Source organism: Pimephales promelas, chromosome 12, assembly GCF_988280905.1.
Source record: "Pimephales promelas chromosome 12, fPimPro1.hap1.1, whole genome shotgun sequence".
NCBI lineage: Eukaryota > Metazoa > Chordata > Actinopteri > Cypriniformes > Leuciscidae > Pimephales > Pimephales promelas.
Genome location: NC_142780.1, coordinates 31263164 through 31282681, shown reverse-complemented (window position 1 = coordinate 31282681; position 19518 = coordinate 31263164). Strand labels below are relative to the sequence as shown.

Sequence of the window (19518 nt, the reverse complement as noted above, 5' to 3'; positions counted from 1 at the left end):
TCAAGTTCACACAAGTTACCAACCGATGCATCCCATAGACAGTAAAGATGCATCCTCAGTAAAATGGGCGTGTCAAGAACACATCCGGGATTTTTATCCGTTTCAGTACTTGGGCCACAAAAGAAGACGTTTCACAAGGACAGAAGCACAGACAAGAACATTAAGGACACTTTCTGCTTCCAGTAAAAATTAAAGTTTGTGTTCCGTTTGCATACTTGATCAAAGCTGATGAATGCAATATTTGTCAAATACACAGATATCACTGATTAATAAAGCATCTCCCTGCTGAAAAATCCAGCTAAAACCAGCCTAGGCTGGTTGGCTGGTCTTAGCTGGTTTAAGCTGGAAGTAGCTGGTTTTAGTTGGTCACCCAGCCTGGCTTAGCTGGTCAAGCTGGTCTCCCAGCCTGACTTAGCTGGTTAAGCTGGTCTCCCAGCCTGGCTACCAACTTGACCAGCTAAGACCAGCCTGACCAGCTGAAAAAGTGTTCAAAACCCCTCTAAAACCAGCCTGATAAACCAACTAACCAGGCTGGGAGACCAGCCAAAACCAGTTAATCAGTTTGTTTTTAATAAACATGACACAAGACGATATCGCGACAAAATATTTTACTGTTATGAAAATACAGATGTGTGAGCTCGCCAATAGTAGAACTGAAGGTGTCAGAACAAACATGAAAATATAGCCAACATTCACTGCATGGACATCTAGCGAGGGGGAGCTAGATGTAAGCTCCACCCATTTGCTCTCCAGTGAGCAGCCTCACACTACCAGTACAAAAAGAATGTGAGATGCATGTAACAGATCAGTTTTCACCTGACTACACACCAGAGACAGACATACAGATCTTTCTTATTGCAGGAAAAACAAAAACTCAATCCAAGCTAAACATGGATCCCCAAAAGTCTCCAAAGGAAGTAGGGCAGCCTTTACTTCCACTTCAGCAGAGGCCTCCAGAATACTCTATTGGATTCCCTCCCTCTCAGAGTTATCCCAGCGTTCTAGCTCAACCTGTGCAGCATTATGGAGCTCCGGCAGCATCTGTCCAGTACGTACAAGGGCCAAATCCGGTGCAGACTGTGGTCACTGTGCAGCCTCCAGTTAATGTGCCCTTCAATCCAGAGTCAGATTACCTGTGCTGCTCCATCTTTACCCTGCTGTGCTGCTGCATGCCTCTGGGATCCGCTGCTCTTGTTTACTCCATCACTGTAAGTACTGGTTCATACACCTGTCTCACCTCACATAGCACATTTACAAAAGCTAGGCCTACTCTTCAAAATGAATGACTACTTGTTAAAATAATATAAGGACATATATTGTTAAATTGAATTGTTTGTAGAACTCAAAGAAAGCAGTCAAAATAATGAGGCCATTGTTGTAGAATATTTACCAAGGTTCAGATTTCAGTGTTAAAATTCTTCAAAAAGCCTTTATTGTTTACATCTTGTGTTTTTAATGATCGTTTAATGTCATGGATCAAGATTGAATTCAAAAATCATTCCGAGTTTGCCTTTCGATTCAATATTGATATTGACTTTATTTGAACCTATGCTTAAAATTTCAGCGTTTTATGTTTTATTTGTATTTACATATAGGTCTATAGCATTAAATGCTGTTTTGCGGCATCCAGTAACATTAGTTTTGAATATGGATCAAAAGAAACTGTGTGAAGCACTGTCAATTTACAGGAGGTCCTGTAAAAAAAGACATCCTTTGACTGCAGTCCTGAAACTGCAGCCTCCGTTAAAACTGGGGTAACTATTGTGGATTCAACCATGGGCATGCACAACGCGTTCTCATCCCAAAGCGCCATATAGGACGCTTTTGCAAAAGCGCTCGCATGCAATGCCATTGTAAAAAACACTGTCCTTCAGATCATGAGATGTTAAACTGAGGTCTTAGCTATGTGTGGATGTTTCAGTAAAAAATTCAAACAAAATAAATTAACGCATGCAATTTAATGTTTTATTTTTCACAGTGGATATTAGGTGAAAATAAGTAAGGCGGGACACTAACAGTATGAGAATGATTTGATGCCCACCCTGTCATCACAAAGGGTTTTGTCTGTATCAGCTGAGCCAAATAATTGCAACCAAATAATGGAAACTGCAACCAAATGCAACCAAATAATTTATCTCAGTAAGACAATTGTTTTCGGAAAGTTTCAAATGAGTCTTTAAATATCCACTAGTTTGCATTAGAACAGAAATATGAACATTAAATAAAGCTATTTTTTATTTTCCGTGAATCAGAATGCCTTATGAGATTAAATTTAAATGTATTATATTGTTCACTTAATAGTACTAACTGGAATTTGATATACTCCTATAAAATTCTATAGCGGTTTTTTGATATCTTGAATGGTTTGGCTGTGGCAATGAATATAAGGCGAAGAAATTACTCTGTAATTTTATCTATTGCATGCTCCAATTGCTTTCATATGATTCACACCAAATGTTCTCAACATGATGCCAACATATAGGAAAAGGATCTACCGTCAACAGTCAATTTAGATATTCTAGGAGGTATTACCAACTGGCCAGAATTTCGAGAATGCAATAGGCGTGAAGGACTATAATGCATTAAGAGCTAGCTCAAGTACTGCGGAGCTAAACCATATGCTGTGTAAGTAATCAGCAATATTTTAAAAAATGTACGATGTTTAATTTTGTAATTAGGTTAATAAAAATATAAAAACACCTTAAGATAATTACTTCTGGACTTACAAAATTTTGAGCTGCAAATGACACAAATCAACTACTGTAACTGGGTAACAGTATCCACTGATCTCAGTGTGTGTGTGTGTGTGTGTGCGCGATCATTACGAGACCTATGTCATTTAAATGAGTGTGAAGTTATCATTTGCATCTTAAAATTATGACTTGAAATTTATCTCAATTTATTGATTTCATGGATGTGGCTGTTGTGATTCATGGTCAGTTCGTTGCAGTAAATGTGGGATATTCAAATGATTTTCACATAGTTATTTTAGATTTAACCACTCTAACTGCTCAATGCTGTCCTAAAGCCACCGCGGTGGCGGTGGCATTGGGGTTTGGGGCTGTCATCACTGCTTGCAGCTATATTTATTATCTTGGTTTTAGTTATTTCATTATCTTGGCCAGTTAATCTATTTGTAAAAACTTTTAAAAACAGATTTGAAGATAGTAAAATCTATAGTGGAAATGCTATAATGCACACCGATCACTGATGTTTAAAAACTGTGATGTGTTTTGTGATTTATGATTTTTTTTCACAGTTTAAATCAAATATTCAATAATATATTTGATTTATCATTTTATCCTTAGATGTTCACTGTTAGAGTTGCTTTTGTGTTTTCTTAATGTGTTTATAATCTGATCTGTGAAGACTTTCGATTTGATTTGTCATTTAAGAAAGGTTTTATACCAATATTTGTGTTGTTATTGTAATTTACTTTCACAGACTCGGGATGCTAACATGTTTGGACATCAACCAATAGCAAGAAGAAACTCCAGAATGGCTCGCATCCTTAACTATGTCAGTGTTGGTGTTGGCCTCCTCTTGTGGTTGATCGGTGTCATCTGTTTCGTCATTCTCATCAGAAAGATTTATAATGTCTTATACGTATTATCGCTAGTCTAAATGTTAGTGTTGCTCAAGTTATTGATATGAGAGCTGTAAGACTCCAAATGCGTAAAGAGCTCTTTCTATAGGGCCCAAGGAAAGATTTGTATATTTCATGCAACTCATCTGGCGTATTATTATTTACATATTTTAAAAAACAGTTTTTTAAGTTTATTATTGCATTTTTAAAACAATGAAAGCTTTGACTGAAAATGTATAATCAATTAAAACATTTATTTTTCTTATCTTTTCATAAAGCTTTGGTAATCAATAATAAAGGTATTTAACATTATGAGTCTGATGTTGTATTTTATCAAACTTTAAAAAGTATCTGAAGGTGAAAGGATAATCAGTAAGTTTTCTACTGTCTTTAGTTCAGTTTTATATTCTCCTTCCACTTGTTGTTATTATCACAATTATAAACTTTTTTAATCCAACGGTAAAAGCGCATCCGCCTGTCTGACTGTCAAAGTACAAAATACTAGAATATTAACCAAATATTTGTTCACAAAAGGCAGAATGTACAAGTTAAGGTAAAACAATAGTTTGGCCAACAGAGTAAGAACGTCTAGCCACGAAGGCCTGTTCTTTCCGCCTAGCAACTATAACAGCTGCCGTTGATTAATGACAGTAACATTTGTACTAGACTTTTTTGAAAGTTATATTAAACTGCCTAAAACGGTTTTAAAACACAAACTGTATAATTATGTTTACCATGGTCCATTTCTATATAAAGAGTATAAACTATACATAATGACATATTAGTAAGATATGCCAACACTATTATTAGATATTTTAGTACCCAATACATTCAAAAGTGTAATGCGTCAATTTATCTAAAAAACAAACAAAAACAAATCTTTGTCACTGGCACACTGGGCAAGGCCGCAAAGGATCCATCTGTTGTACATGAAAGTGAAAAGATTATAGAATATCCAAGTTAAACTGTTTTGATTCAGTCAGCAGGTGAATTGATTATTAGGCGAGAGTATAGTGATTGAGAAGCTCCTCAGTCTTCACAAGCAAAAACTGGTCATGGCTCACCACTTTGTGCCAAATTTCATCAGAGAATTGTCAAACAAATCTGATATTGCAATGCAACATTGCAAAGTATTTAGGTCTTTCACCATTTGCCGTACATAATATTGTGACAAGAATTAGGGAATCCAGAGAAATCTCAGTAAATCTAGCGTAAGGCAGGAAAACTCTGTTGCATGACCTTTGAGCCCTCAGATGTCAATGCATGAGAAAACGTCATGCTACTGTGTTAAATACAGCCACATGGGCTCAGGAGTACTTTGGAAAACCATTTTCACTTAACAAATATCTGAGGATGCATCAAAAAATGCTACTTTGAATTTTTGATACGCAAGAAGAAAGCTATACATACGTTCAATGCAGTGATGCTGCCTGAGCTCATCTCAGATGATCTAAACGACAGCTGTGGTTAGATGAGTCTACATTTAAGCATGTTTTTGGAAAGAAAATCGAGTCGGGACATCGAGTTCTCCGTCCCAAAGATGAAAGAGACCATCCAGATTTTCATCAGCAACCAGTACAAAAGCAAACATCTATCATGGGGTGCATCAGTCAAAACGGCATGGATGACTTGCATTAAGGTACTATTGATGTAAAGGCTTATTGGTACAGAGACTGACATCTTTTATTAGAAGCAAGACAATGCCAGGCCTGGTGGTACCATGGTAAAATAGTGGTTTCTACACTTACAGTGGATGTGCTGCTTGCCTGCAGTCCAGATCTGTCTCTTAATAAAAATGTAGGGCCCATAATGAAAAGGAGAATCAGACAACGACGATCAGGGACCGTTGAGCAGATGTCTTATTGCAACAATTAGTATCCTCAATTCCCCAAAAATGTATGTGTCAGTGGTAAACTTGCCTCTGTCCCAATGTTTTTTGGAGTCTGTTACAGTCTTTTGTAACAAGTTCACAAGTTCACCACACGAGGTCGCCGTGACATTAGTTCTAATTTGAAAAATAACGCAAATTGTGTTCTTTTTCAAGCATAAAAAGACCAAAGAACGCGTAAATATGCAAATATGGGTCACCAATTTTTGATACGTTTGTATGCTAATTTGATATTTTTCAGTTTTATGGACACCCCGCCCACCGTCCCTCTCTCTGCAGCACCAACGCGCCGACTCTCACGTATCTGCATCTGCATCCGCCTCGCCACTGTCAAGGTCACGTGCTGCTGCGTGGCGTGCGTGCGGAATTCCACTCTTTCCTCAACCTGACGTTACATTCATGCAAGCTCATTTCTGACTTTTCATTGAGACTTGGACATTCACCATAATATCAAATAGAAGGCAATGAGATTTATGTTGAACAAATTAATATTAAATGCATGCCATTTGAGCACGTTTTTTATCTATCTATCTATCTATCTATCTATCTATCTATCTATCTATCTATCTATCTATCTATCTATCTATCTATCTATCTATCTATCTATCTATCTATCTATCTATCTATCTATCTATCCTAGTATCTAGAAGTTTTCAAAATATATAAGAATGATTAAACCAAACATGAACGTATTAATTTAGCAATGCTTTGAAAGCACGAATCAACAAGTTATTTGACAAGTAGCCTAGTTATTAGCCTATTATTGCGCATAATGTCTTATGACCTTTTAAAACTGCATCTTTATAATGACGCGCTGTCTTTCCTTAACTGTCAGAATTCACCTTTCAGAGGGGAAAACGTCAATTAAATAGTGTTATTGTCAATACAATTCTGCATGGAGCATGCATTTTTTTTTTACCGTTTTATTTCGCATTTTGGAAGTCTATCAGATCTATACATCTGCGAAGTGCGCATGTTTCAGGCATGCTAGGCTAAGTATCTGCTCTATGTCCTTGTATAGTATCGTCTTACCCAGTCTTCGTGATAGATATAGCTCTTATACGCTTCTTTAAAATTATTATACGAACACGATATGACGTCAGATTGCCATAGCGACCAGCCCCGGTGGCACGTGTCTGGTATAAAAAGGTGCGGCATTACGCGGAAACTGAGCAGAAGCCGCAGCAGCATCACTAAAGGAGGTGAGTTCTTCCTCATGGTCCACATCATTATTGGGTCGAATTATTTAATTGTGAAATGTCTTACACTTGCTAAACTTTTTCAAGATGACGTTTAGCTTTTCAGTATGTTGTTTACTGCGTTTGGGCTTTTGCGAAACCGGTTATATAATCGTTTCAGTTTCTGCGTGATGCACGAATATAGTGTGGCCGGAGGCGTGGTTCATTCATCCATTTTATCCGACATTATACACATATTCCAGAGTTTTATTACAAAACATAAACAACAAATGTAATTCATATGAAATATTAGCATCTTTTGTGGCAAATAAATGTTGAAGAATGAAGCAGCGTCACTGCCATAGACTGGTCGGTGCCCTGCTCTCGCGGTGGTCTCATTGCGTCATATCATTCCAGAATGTACCATCTGCTAAAGATGCTGCGAAATAGGGGGAGGAAAATGAATTTGATGTGTTTTTTCTTCTCGAATTGCGACTGTGTCGTGCGAGCGCATTTTTTTGTAGATATTATTTGAGTCGCGAGTTAGTTTTATTTAGTCAACTTACTGATATTGACAAATAAGTAACGTTAATGAAGATGGAAACGCAGTCCCCCCTTTTTAACATTAAAAGTAATTGTTTGCGCTCTAATGCATTTAAAAGCAGATAAACAGAAATGATGTCCGACCCAAAGGACATCACTCGCATCATGGAGGTTACATGAGCCGTCAAGGTCAAATATGATATAACGCCTTGCGATTAATCAACATGTCGTTGAATAATAGTGGCTTTGTGAATGCATTATACGAGAATATAAATATGCCAGGGCTTATACACATGTATTTTAATGTAAATTTGGACAGGACACAGTTGACACGGTGAGAATCATGGCAGATTGTCTCCCTCATGTACGTGACTGGAGTCGTGTTTCGATGCTGCAGTGGCGAACATGACTAAGATCTGAAAATCATGAGCAAATACTGAACTTCGCTTGGCTTTTATAGTCATTTCATGCTCATACCCTGATTACTAAAACAGATGGTATGATGCAGCCTATGGTGGTTTGCTAGTTTTAGCCGGTTTAAGACGATTTCCTAGCTATACCAACCAAACACATAAGATGTGTTTCAGTATGTTATGCATTTTATTCACTATTATGCTGTGATAATTTATCATAATCTATGTTACTAATAATGCTCATGCAGTTTGAAGAATATGAAATATATTATGTGTATGCAAAGAAGGGACATGCTGGCGTTGTCTCTATCCCCCATATTGACCTTCTGCAGTCTGACTCTGCAGTTGCCATTGGCAACAAGAAGGGCCTTCAGCTGGCAATTTAAGTGTCACTTGTTACCTTATACCAGACACATTTGGGTGTTCATAAATTATAATATGACGTGAAAAAGAAGCCTATAGAAATTTTATTGGGCATTTGTTGGCCCATTGCGCTGATTAATTCATCATGACATCAGTGACATTGATGTTCACTGGTTTGACACTTGTGTCTGCCTCATCAAAATTGTCCAGATGTCGCACAGCTCAGATTACAATAAAATCTTAATTTGTGCATTGTCATACAATGTCTACATACAAGAGTCTAAAATAGTTTAAGAAAATGGCATACTGCATGTTTAATATTACAGAAATGCACTACAGTACAGTCATGCAGACTGTGCACTAGTTGTTTTTCCCTCTAGGGTTTTACAGTCTATAATTAACACCCTTGGAATTTACAGTATAAATACCATTCCCTTCTCAAACATGTCCTAAAAATAAAAACTGAAAAGAACGGGAACAGTAGGTTGCAGTGTTCCGTAATTTAATTTTCTTACATCATACCAATTGCTACTGAAGCCAAATGTGACTATTGGCACACAAATAATGGCCCTAATGTTAGACATGTATGTATTAGACTAGTTAAAGTAATTATCCGTTCTCTGAAAACATGTTTTCCTTGGCTGCTATTGTCTGGCTGGAATGACGCAGCAGTTCCTCAGGATGCCTTAAAGGCACACCACCAGGAATACAATACTGCTGTACTCAATTTCTTAATATTGGTCATTTATAATATTAAAAACAAGGGTCCAAAGCCCTTTTCTTTTGTCAATAGTTGCTTGCTATTTTTTCTGAAGTGACACTTCAAAGTTCCTGTTTCATTATGTGCCAGACGGCATTAGAAGTTTCCACTTAAATGACAGTATGTGTGTCCCAGGAAAACTGTCCTGGTTTTACTCGTCTCCGTGTCCTTGTTCTGTCCTTCGGGGTGTTTTTGGTCAGAGGTAATGCCCACATGATGGGTCAGAGTAAATACTGTCCTCTTGTTTCTAAGAGAGAAGATGTGGGTTAGACGTCCTTCCTACTGCATTAGTAGATTGAGCAATCCTGTCAAATAGAGCTAAATTAATACAGAGAGAGACTAATAAAACATAATAAAAGACACTTATACGTAAACTATACATTTAATATTGTAATATAATCACAGTAATGACTATAAACAATTATTCAGTCATATAACGTAGTTTATTGTAGGCCTTTTATGGTAGGCAAGACTTAAGTTCTACACCATGAATTCAGCAATTAAAAACATTTTTTTTTTACACATTTAAAAGTTGTTACTGATTTATGGCTTCTACAAAAGCGAATGCCTTTGCTTAAAGTCGTAATGTTATAGGAGTAGGGATGTATCTTTTCCTCCATATCGAAAGAGGAAAAAGCAGGGTGGGTTTGCAGTCGATTGCAAAACAAAGGTGGGGTTTAAACCGACTAAATGATTGGAGTTTAAAGTCTGGCATGAAGTCAACCGAATGATCGAGTTCTGACATTTTGATTAAAATTTACAAGATAAATAATAATAAAAAAATAAAAAAATTATTTATTTATAATAATAGGCGTGTCTGAAGCTTGGTGCTGACGTGACTGTCATGGTGACAACAGCCAATCACATTACTTTACCGAATGAACGCAATTGGCTAGCGTCTGTACTAAGGTATTTGCATTAGCTTTCTAATTGTCTAATTCTAAACGCCTGCCGCAAGCAACGCCAGTGATGCGAAGCAACTGAACCCACAATTCAGTTCAGCAATGACGTCACCCATTCGAAGTAAATAAGAAACATTAACGCCAACACATTAGATCAATAACATTCATTTATAAAAGAGATAAAGAGATGACAACTTGTATCTCAAGCTTATAGAAGGTCAAAATAAATGGGATATTTATTTACTTGACTGTTGCGGTCTGGTGATGTGTGATCACCGATGTGTGCATAGTGTATTTATCCCATCACATTATGGAGACAGAATTAATAATAATGAGAAAATTCTCATTTAATGTTTGGCATCATGTTACACATGATATGCACGTGACAGCGTTGGTAAGACTGAGAGACTCTGAACAGAACAGTGGGGGAATTGAGTTTAGGGTCAGTTCAGAGGTGGGTGTGTCATTTGATCCAGGTCTAATTGGAGAGCGCAGGCTTTTGGCAGGAAACCAGTTCTCATTGACTCTGTTCCACTGTTCTTTTTGTCATTCGAGTTTTCTAAGAAGACAAAAGAGGGTTATACTCATCTATTGACAAACATGCATAGCGACACAATTTGCTGTGAATCAAATGAATCACACAACCAATCATCAAAATCCATCACTAAAATAAAAAATCCAAAGAAAAGAAGTCAGAGAGGAAGAAGGGAAACCAAAGATGCTGACATGGACATTGTTTTCCTGCACTGAATGACCCTGTCAACGTCATGTGATCATTTGACTTTGATTAATTTATTGATGATTTCTGAGCTTAACCTCCATTGGATGGGTCTAAAACTAAGCAAAGGGCACTCTGTCAAATAGTATTTTGCCAAAAAATAAAGAATTTCTGCACCAGCAGCACTTGCATACTAAATGCACCAGTTTATCTTGAGGCTGAATCTGCTAGTCAGCCTGTCATTTTTAGTGCAGTGCATCCTGGGAGTCCTTAACCGCATTGAATTGGGGACTTGGATTAGGATTAGTCAACGCGGTCAGGTGCAGTACATGGTTCACACACACACACATGGGCAGATTAGGAGATTACAGGGATGTCTTCAGTTTCACACAGCCAGATGCAAGGACGCTTTGTCTTAATGCATGCTATGACAGACTGACTGAGCTTCCTTCTTTCATCATCACTAACATCAGCACATTTCCTGAATATGAAACATTGCCATTATATTGTAGTTGGTACTAATCTAGATGTGACTATAATACACTGAAAAATTTAATAATTTGATAATGAGATTTACAAGGACATTGGCATCAGAATAAGTCACCCTATTTCTAAATAGACATCAGCCCTTGTCTCATCTCACTGTGCCCTTGAGTTGTTTGAGACAAATGACCTGATTTCATCCAGTCTGGCGATGTGGGGCATTGGTTGTGGTGCATTAACTCACATTTGAGTTTAGGGTCAGTGCTCATCTTGTACAACCAGCATTACACAAACAAGGAAACATCTTTTTTAATTGATTCCTAATTCAAATGGTGTTTTACACTGAACTAAGTTTGATCCATCTGAGTGAGATGTTCACTTTAGGTTGATCGGTCAAGGTGTCACTTTGATTGGTTGCTGTATTCTGAGCCTGAGGGGGATTTCTTTTCAGTTTTAATGGAAAATGCCATTGCCATTGGGAAATGAATTGCTCAGTGCTCACTAGTGAATGACTTTCCCATGCAGTTCTCCTCTACAAAATCTGCTGCTGTAGTGTCCATCTCAAAATCTTAATCTCATGGACATTTGTCCCTTTGGATTTAGCAATGAAACTTTACATGCACAGCATTTTTATTATTCTTCCGCATTCATACTATCAAAAAAAGACAATTTTTCAACTTTTTTTCGTCCATTTCAGGATGGATTGATTTTTATATCCATTGCAAACCTTAAATGAGTTCATGTGATCCCAGACTGTCTTGTCGAGCGGACCGTGAGGGTCATTTGTGGCCATTTCAATGGTGCACAGAGGGGTAGATGAGGTCAAATCAATAGTGTCTATGGAAAACCTGTTCATTTGTCTCATTGATGACAGTGTACATGGTTGTGCACTACTTGTCTTGATTAAAGTATAAACATGTGGACTCAAAACAAACCATAGCTCACTAAAACCCAACAGATCAGACATTTTACATCAACTATCCACATCTATGGGCTTTTAGAGAGCTATATTTTGTTGTGAGTACTCAAATAAATCTTAAAATGTCAAACAAAGTGTAATGCCAAACGCATTTATCTGGAGTTATTTTGTAAACAGGCATGTAGTGTTTAAAATACAGCAATAAAGTAAGTCATTGGGATGTTACTTTACGTCTAGCTGTTAAAACAGTCACAGCAGAAATCAACTTATTCTAAACATTTCTAAAGTAAAGATGTTACAGATTTCCAGTTTGTCTAAACTAAATCAACTGAAAGTCACTTTATTTTTATCTGCATTTAAATTAGTTAACTTTTTTATTTTTCATTGTATTTTAAATGATTGAGTCAAATCATATGTAAATGTGTCCATTCCCTGTTGCATTTAACTCCTCCTTATCCCTTTTTGCTTAACAGGCATTATCCATACATGGCATGATGTAAAAATATTTGGCTCTGGTCCAATTGTCAGGCTTCGATTACATAAGACCCTCCCACACACATGCCATGGTTTTCACTCTTAATAGAGAAAACTGCAAAGGATGTCAGGCATGTGACAACTTGCTGCATTTTGAAACCCACAGTGAAGATTGTTTGGCAATGCATGTATATCCCCCCTTCCACCACATTGCCAATATTTCAGCAGATTTCTGAACTTCCTGTATGCATATGAGGAAGTTTAAGGTCAAATTGTAGAGTGCATGACTTGCCACCCCTTAGTCTGCATGGAAATGGGAGAATAAAAGACGTGTCAAAACACAATGGACCTTCTGCTCCAGCAGGCTAATAAAGTATGCAGGTCCAGTGAGCACGAGGTTTGGAAATTTCCCAGACAGAATGCTAATGCACCCGAAAACAATACAAACTTGAGAATAGTTTAACCCTCCCCCCACACAAAACACCACACTGGCTCAGAGAAAGTTCACGAATCCCACAAGCGTGTTTAGACAGACCACTAAGCTGCTAGTAAGGTTGGGCGGTACACTACTAAAATGAAGATACAATATGCAAACAGTTTGTCACTGGGACAGTACCCTACAAATGACATGTTTGTACCTTTTCTACCCCTACTGCTTTTAAGGCACTAATTTAGTCATAAATAAGGTACAAAGTTTTACAATATTTGATTCAAATCTTACATTGCGAAAATAAAATAAAATAATCCAAGTAAATCAATAACAGTGTAATGATGTAAATCATGAAATGGTTAAATTAAGTTATTATTTTATTAAAATACTGAATTTACAAGTTCCATCTTATTTGATTATTTTTATCTGTGGATTGGCACAAATCACAAGATGAGACTATTCAAAACGAATGACAATTCGGTACCAAAACAGCCGGACGGATAAGTGCAAAGTTGATGCTGTTGTTCTAAAAGCCTCCTTTGTTTTTGTCTTCTCGTATTTCAGGTTCAAGACCACAATCCACACTTTTGCAATAATGTCTGAGCTTTGCGTTGGAATCAATGGGTAAGTTCACTGATCTGATCTGTCATGACATTTGAAGGCTTTAACATATGAAATTCAACATGACAAATTGAATTTTAAGCTCTAAATGCAAAATTTTGAGTGCATTATAATAAATACACTTGGAATTGTCTTAATGCAATAAATAATTCATAAAAGTCACACTATTGGGAATTATTCAATATGAAAAACCTACTTTCACAACTTTTACGAACCTCATTGACACTTCACTTGTGACACTGTCGTAAGGCTAGAGACAGCAAGGAAGCTCACTAGGTTTTGCAACAGAGCTAATAATTCCATAAATAGAGATTGTAAAAATACAGAGAGAGAAAGAGAGAGAGACAGAGGAAATGGCCTGATTCAGAATGATTACAAGGACAGGATTACCCAGGATGAGCTTAAAGTCTCCATCCACTGAAGCACACACACGTATAGTCATGCAGGCAATGCCAATGTGTCTACCCAGTCAGATTTCAACTGACAAACATGAATTATTCCTTTTACCGTTCACATTTAAATAAATCCATGTAGATATTCCCTTGTTTTTCTAATGAATTGCACAGTCATTCAGTTCAATGTTCCATCATATTTCCTGCGAACAGACAGAAGAATCTGTGAAAATATCAGATACAAGATTGTGTGATTATGAAATATCTTGATAATCTCTGCTCTCTGTTTGTGTAGATTTGGCCGCATTGGCCGCCTGGTCCTCAGGGCCTGCCTGCAGAAGGGAATTAAGGTCACCGCCATCAACGACCCCTTCATTGACCTGCAGTACATGGTGAGATTCGCTGAAGCACAAATGATCGGCATTGTGTAAAGCATCAGCCAAGTTAAACAAACATAGACCTGCAGTGTTTTTTAGAGTAAGCTTTTAGATGCTTTCAAACATGCTGCTTTTGCTGGGATTTAATGGGATTTTTCAGCATCTAGTCTTAAAGCTAACATGAAATTGGTCTTATTGTGCACATTTTGTTGGTGCACAACATTACGTCAGAGAAACATTATGTAATTTATAAAAATATCATAAAAATATCAATTATATTCTTAAATATCATTTAAGAATATAAATTAAATATATATTCTAATATATTGATCAAATAATTTCTACCTCTGAAATGATTTTCGGAAGATGTCAAAAACCCCTCTTATTTTTCTAGCCATTTTCATGATCCAGTCAATTCCCAGTAGACACAATTAATTCCCCAAAATGCATTTTCCCGGTTAAACTATTGCAATGTACACCATTCAAATGGTTGGGGTCAGTAAGATTATCTTTAAAGAATTTAATACTTTTATTATTCAGCAAGGACGCTTTAAATTGATCAAAAGTGTCAGAGACATTTATAATGTCGCAAAAGATTTCTATTTCAAATAAATTCTGTTAATTTCAACTTTCTGTTCATCAAAGAATCCTGAAAAAATGAATAATGGTTTCCATAAATATTAAGCAGCAACTGTTTTCAACATGATAATATTAATAAGAAATGTTTCTTAAGCAACAAATCATCACTTAAGAATGATTTCTGTAGGATCATGTGACACTGAAGACTTTTAATGGTGCTGAAAATAGCAAAAATATGTAAATATTACTAATTTTCTTAAGTTAATATACATTTTAGGTAAAGCTTAGCTCAAAAATAAATTGATCTTTGTGAGTCTTTACTATATAAAATGAATCATAATCCAGTAATCTTCAACAACTTCAAAAGTCAAGAAAATTAATAAATCTTGCCCTACAGGTCTACATGTTCAAGTATGACTCCACTCACGGCCGTTACAAGGGAGAAGTGCACCATGAGGATGGAAAACTGATCGTTGATGGTCAGGCCATCTCTGTGTTCCAGTGGTAAGTTTTATTAGCCTTATATATCATAGTCACCCTTCAGGAATGTAAGGATATAACTACAACATTGACACATAGACCGCAATTATGTTGTAGTTCAGAGTAAACACTGTCATATTAGGAAACTTAGGCAATGTACATCATACTGCTTACAGTATATACTGCATACTGTGTACTAATAACACACATAGTATTAACAGTATGGAGTTATGCGCCAATAAAAGTTTCAAACATTGCATGTTTAATTCTCTGTATAGTCTTTAGTTATAATCTTGTGGTTATTTTGCATTTTTAATCCAATTTTAAACAAAGTTTACAGTTGATAATAGTATCCATCACACTGGAAGTAGTGCATTGTGGGATACAGTAATGTTTTGGCAACTCGTAACTCATGCTTATTTTATGAATACACTATTTTTTTTTTAATCAGGAGCATGATAGTATGCTATTTCAAGCATATCCTGCAGTGTTGTGCTAATTCTCTGTCTTATTTGCACTTAGCATGAAGCCTGCTGAGATCCCATGGGGTGATGCTGGTGCTCTGTATGTAGTTGAGTCTACCGGAGTCTTCCTCAGCATTGAGAAGGCCTCAGTAAGTCTGCCTTTCTGCAAGATCTGGAATGATAATATTTAGCATCAGAAGTTATTATAATACTGATATTTTCTGAAATTCGTTCCCTATAGCTTCACATCCAGGGCGGCGCCAAACGCGTGGTTGTGTCCGCCCCATCACCTGATGCTCCCATGTTTGTGATGGGAGTCAACCAAGACAAGTATGACCCCTCCAGTATGACCATTGTCAGGTGAGCAAACCAAGTCCAATGCATGCAAATGGGTTATTTAATGCATGCATGTTTAAGACAATGACCTCATTTCTGTTTTGGTGCAACATTAGCAATAACAAAGGTAACAAGTGTGTTTTTCTTGTTGAAAACATGACAGCAATGCATCCTGCACCACTAACTGCTTGGCTCCCCTGGCTAAAGTTATTAATGACAACTTTGGGATTGAGGAAGCCCTCATGGTAAGTTGATGCCTGGCGTGACGTGAGTCCTTCTTTGAGTTGATATGAAACTGATGAGGTGATAGTCTTTCCTTCCCTTTTGTGACTTCTATAATCGAGTGAAACGGCATTTTGAATTTGACTTTGATCATGGGATGGTTGTGGTTTGCTATTGGTTGATCTCATGTGAGTGACAGGTTGTCCCGCTCTCACGCCAGTAAACATCATAAGAGATGAGATGTCGCTGCAAAGGGGAGGGTGATTAAAGATTATGAATAAAATGAATAAAATAAACTAAAAATGTGCATGGACAAAACATTTATAATAAATACTGCAATATTCCATAAAAAACAAGAATGTCCCTTTTGAGTTCTTGGTGATTTTAAAATATATATATTAGGGCTGTCAAACGATTAATCGTGATCAATCACATCCAAAAGTTTTTGTTTACATAATATATGTGGGTGCACTGTGTATAATTATTTTATATATATAAATACACACACATGTATATATGTATATATTTAAGAAATATTTTCATGTATATACTGTACTGTATATAGATTTATATATAATTATATATAAATATAATTTATATTATAAATATTTTATATATAAATAATATTTTTTTCTTAAATATACATGCATGTGTGTGTATTTTTTTTATATATATATATATACTGTATATATATATACAAAATAATTCTACACAGTGTACCCACATATATTATGTAAACACAAACTTTTATTTTGGATGCGATTAATCCTTTGACAGCCCTAATATATATATATAAAAAAAATGTTAAATGTCGAATTCATTTTGCATCTCTTATGACATTGCTGCTGCTTAGAAATAAAACGCATAAAAGCATGACAACATAATGTCTGTGGGCAACATAATATGTAAAATTGACATTTTGACTTAAAACTATCCACCTATTCTGCCCAATCACTTTAAATGTACTTAAAACGTAGCCGTTTGTGGTTTAATAATCGCACAAGGACATAGCAGGATGTCATTTTGCTTAATTGTTTAGCGTTGGTGTTTTTACTCATTACTACCATTCAGAAGTTTGGGATCAGTGTTATTTATTTATTTATTATTTGCATTAAATTGATCAAAATGTTACAAAAAATTGATTTTTTGAAAAAAAAATTGAAAAAATTGAACTGTTTTCAACATTGATAATTATAGAAAAGGCTTCTTGAGCAGCAAATCAGCATATTACAATGATTTCTGAAGGACACTGAAGACTGATGCTGAAAATTCAGCTTTTCATTTCAAAATATATTAGAATAGGAAACATTTATTTCAAATTATAATAATATTTTACAATATTACTGTTTTTACTGTGTTTTTGATCAAATAAATGCAGCCTTGATGAGCAAAAGAGACGTCTTTCAAAAAAAAAATATTCCTGACCCCAAACTTTTGAACAGTTGTGTATGCGTCTTTCTCACTGTTTCTTTTCTTTACCTCTTCACAGACCACAGTCCATGCCTACACCGCCACACAGAAGACTGTGGATGGGCCCTCCGCCAAGGCCTGGCGCGATGGACGTGGTGCCCACCAGAACATCATCCCTGCTTCTACTGGCGCTGCCAAGGCTGTGGGCAAAGTCATTCCTGAGCTTAACGGGTCAGTAGTACAAGAAAGATCAATTGATTGAGTTTGATCTCGATTGGAGAAGTTTACCTTCTCTCTTTATTTTGTAGCAAACTGACCGGTATGGCGTTCCGTGTGCCAGTCGCCGATGTGTCCGTTGTTGACCTCACCTGCCGCCTCACAAGGCCCGCCAGCTACGCTGCAATCAAGGAGTCTGTCAAGAAGGCCGCTCATGGACCAATGAAGGGAATTCTGGGATACACAGAGGATTCGGTAAGTGTTGTTGAGAAGACCACAACTCGCACGCATATTTTCACATATAATGGACCGAATTGGGTGTTTCATTCATTTTTGTACTCTTTTAGGTTGTTTCTGCTGACTTCATTGGTGACACTCACTCTTCAATCTTTGATGCTGGTGCCGGCATCTCCCTCAATGACAACTTTGTCAAACTTATCTCCTGGTAAGCTCAAAAACAATATAGCTTAAAAATAGATGTAGCTTGGGTTAGGCATAAGCTATATATTGAATAATACTTTTACAGTGTTTTTTATAGATAAGGTAAAGTAAAAATATTTGCTTAAATTCTGTGAAAAACATGCCTTGACTATTTTACTGTATCTTATTTTTTGCATTAAACATTTTGAATGTGTTTCGCTACAATGACTAATAGGTCTAAATTATCATTATATTGTTATTATTATTATTATTTGAAGTTGTTTCAGAGAAAATGCAGTATAAAAATAGCGAGGTAAATTTATTGTCAAATGGGAGAAACATAATGAGATTTTTAAGATTGCTATTCAAAGCTATTTCTATGAAGTTCGCTATGTTATATTTCAGTCATCAGAAAAAGCAGTGCTCTAATATTGTTTTGTCTTTCTTTCTCACAGGTATGACAATGAATATGGCTACAGCCACCGTGTTGCTGACCTGTTAGTGTACATGCACTCCAAAGAGTAACTTCCCAAGTTTTGCGACAGCAGAATGGCGCCTACCATTCCTTCTTTTCAACACACTCGATTCATAGCTGAAGCCATAGTTGACACGCCTAAGCATTCCTGTTCCCACCTACGAGACGCCTCCGTCTCTGTAGACGTCTATATGTGCGTGTTAGTTTCTTTTGACCGTATTTGTGTCAGTGTCGCTCCACAGGCATTGCTGTAGTTGTTGCCATTTTGGGTGTAATCACGTTGTGTTGGTGTAAAGAGAATAACTGATGTTATATGAGGCTACTGTAATGCAGTTTAAAAAGAAACTAATTAAACTGTTTGGAAAAACAAATGTGTTTCAGTCATTTTGTCTCTTATAAGGTGTACTTATTTGCCATCATGGTAATAGTTTACTGTATCATAATTAATGCATGCATTTCTAAGGCCTCTAATAAAAACCTGTTCCACACAATCTTCTACATCTGATTGATAGTTTATACTTTTTAGTAAGTAAAAGTCTTTTTTGTGTAATTCTAAAAACACCACCTTTCATGCGTGTTATTTTGCTGTGAAATCTTGTACTTAATTAAATGTAACAATAACCTTTACATTGTTATGTGTGAAGAAGAACACTTACTGGACTGAAGCAAATTAGCGGTACTTGATTATCCAAATATATTTATATATTAAAATCAAGTCAAATATGATACAACATGCTTTTGATTTGAACATTGAACATGAACATTTATGTGTTCATCTCTCAATCATCATTGTATTTTGTTGCATTGTGTACTTTGCCTTCCACAATAAAAACTACAGAGCTTTTATCATACATTTAAATTTAAAATGA

The 19518-nt window shown here is 36.3% G+C and overlaps 2 protein-coding genes across 2 annotated transcripts; both read left to right on the top strand.

Moving 5' to 3' along the window:
• Positions 1-797: 797 nt before the first annotated feature.
• On the top strand, positions 798-3898 carry LOC120462138 (uncharacterized). The gene is made up of 2 exons (XM_039650636.2): positions 798-1208; positions 3445-3898. Exons 1-2 carry the CDS (start codon positions 891-893, stop codon positions 3622-3624), a joined length of 498 nt encoding a protein of 165 aa, XP_039506570.2. The 5' UTR covers positions 798-890; the 3' UTR covers positions 3625-3898.
• Positions 3899-6584: 2686 nt separating this feature from the next.
• gapdhs (glyceraldehyde-3-phosphate dehydrogenase, spermatogenic) lies at positions 6585-19020 on the top strand. The gene is made up of 11 exons (XM_039650853.2): positions 6585-6676; positions 13222-13281; positions 13966-14062; positions 15024-15130; positions 15629-15719; positions 15812-15930; positions 16070-16151; positions 17618-17769; positions 17847-18009; positions 18102-18199; positions 18630-19020. The coding sequence occupies exons 2-11, from the start codon at positions 13253-13255 to the stop codon at positions 18697-18699; spliced, it is 1008 nt and encodes a 335-aa protein (XP_039506787.1). The 5' UTR covers positions 6585-6676; positions 13222-13252; the 3' UTR covers positions 18700-19020.
• Positions 19021-19518: the final 498 nt, after the last annotated feature.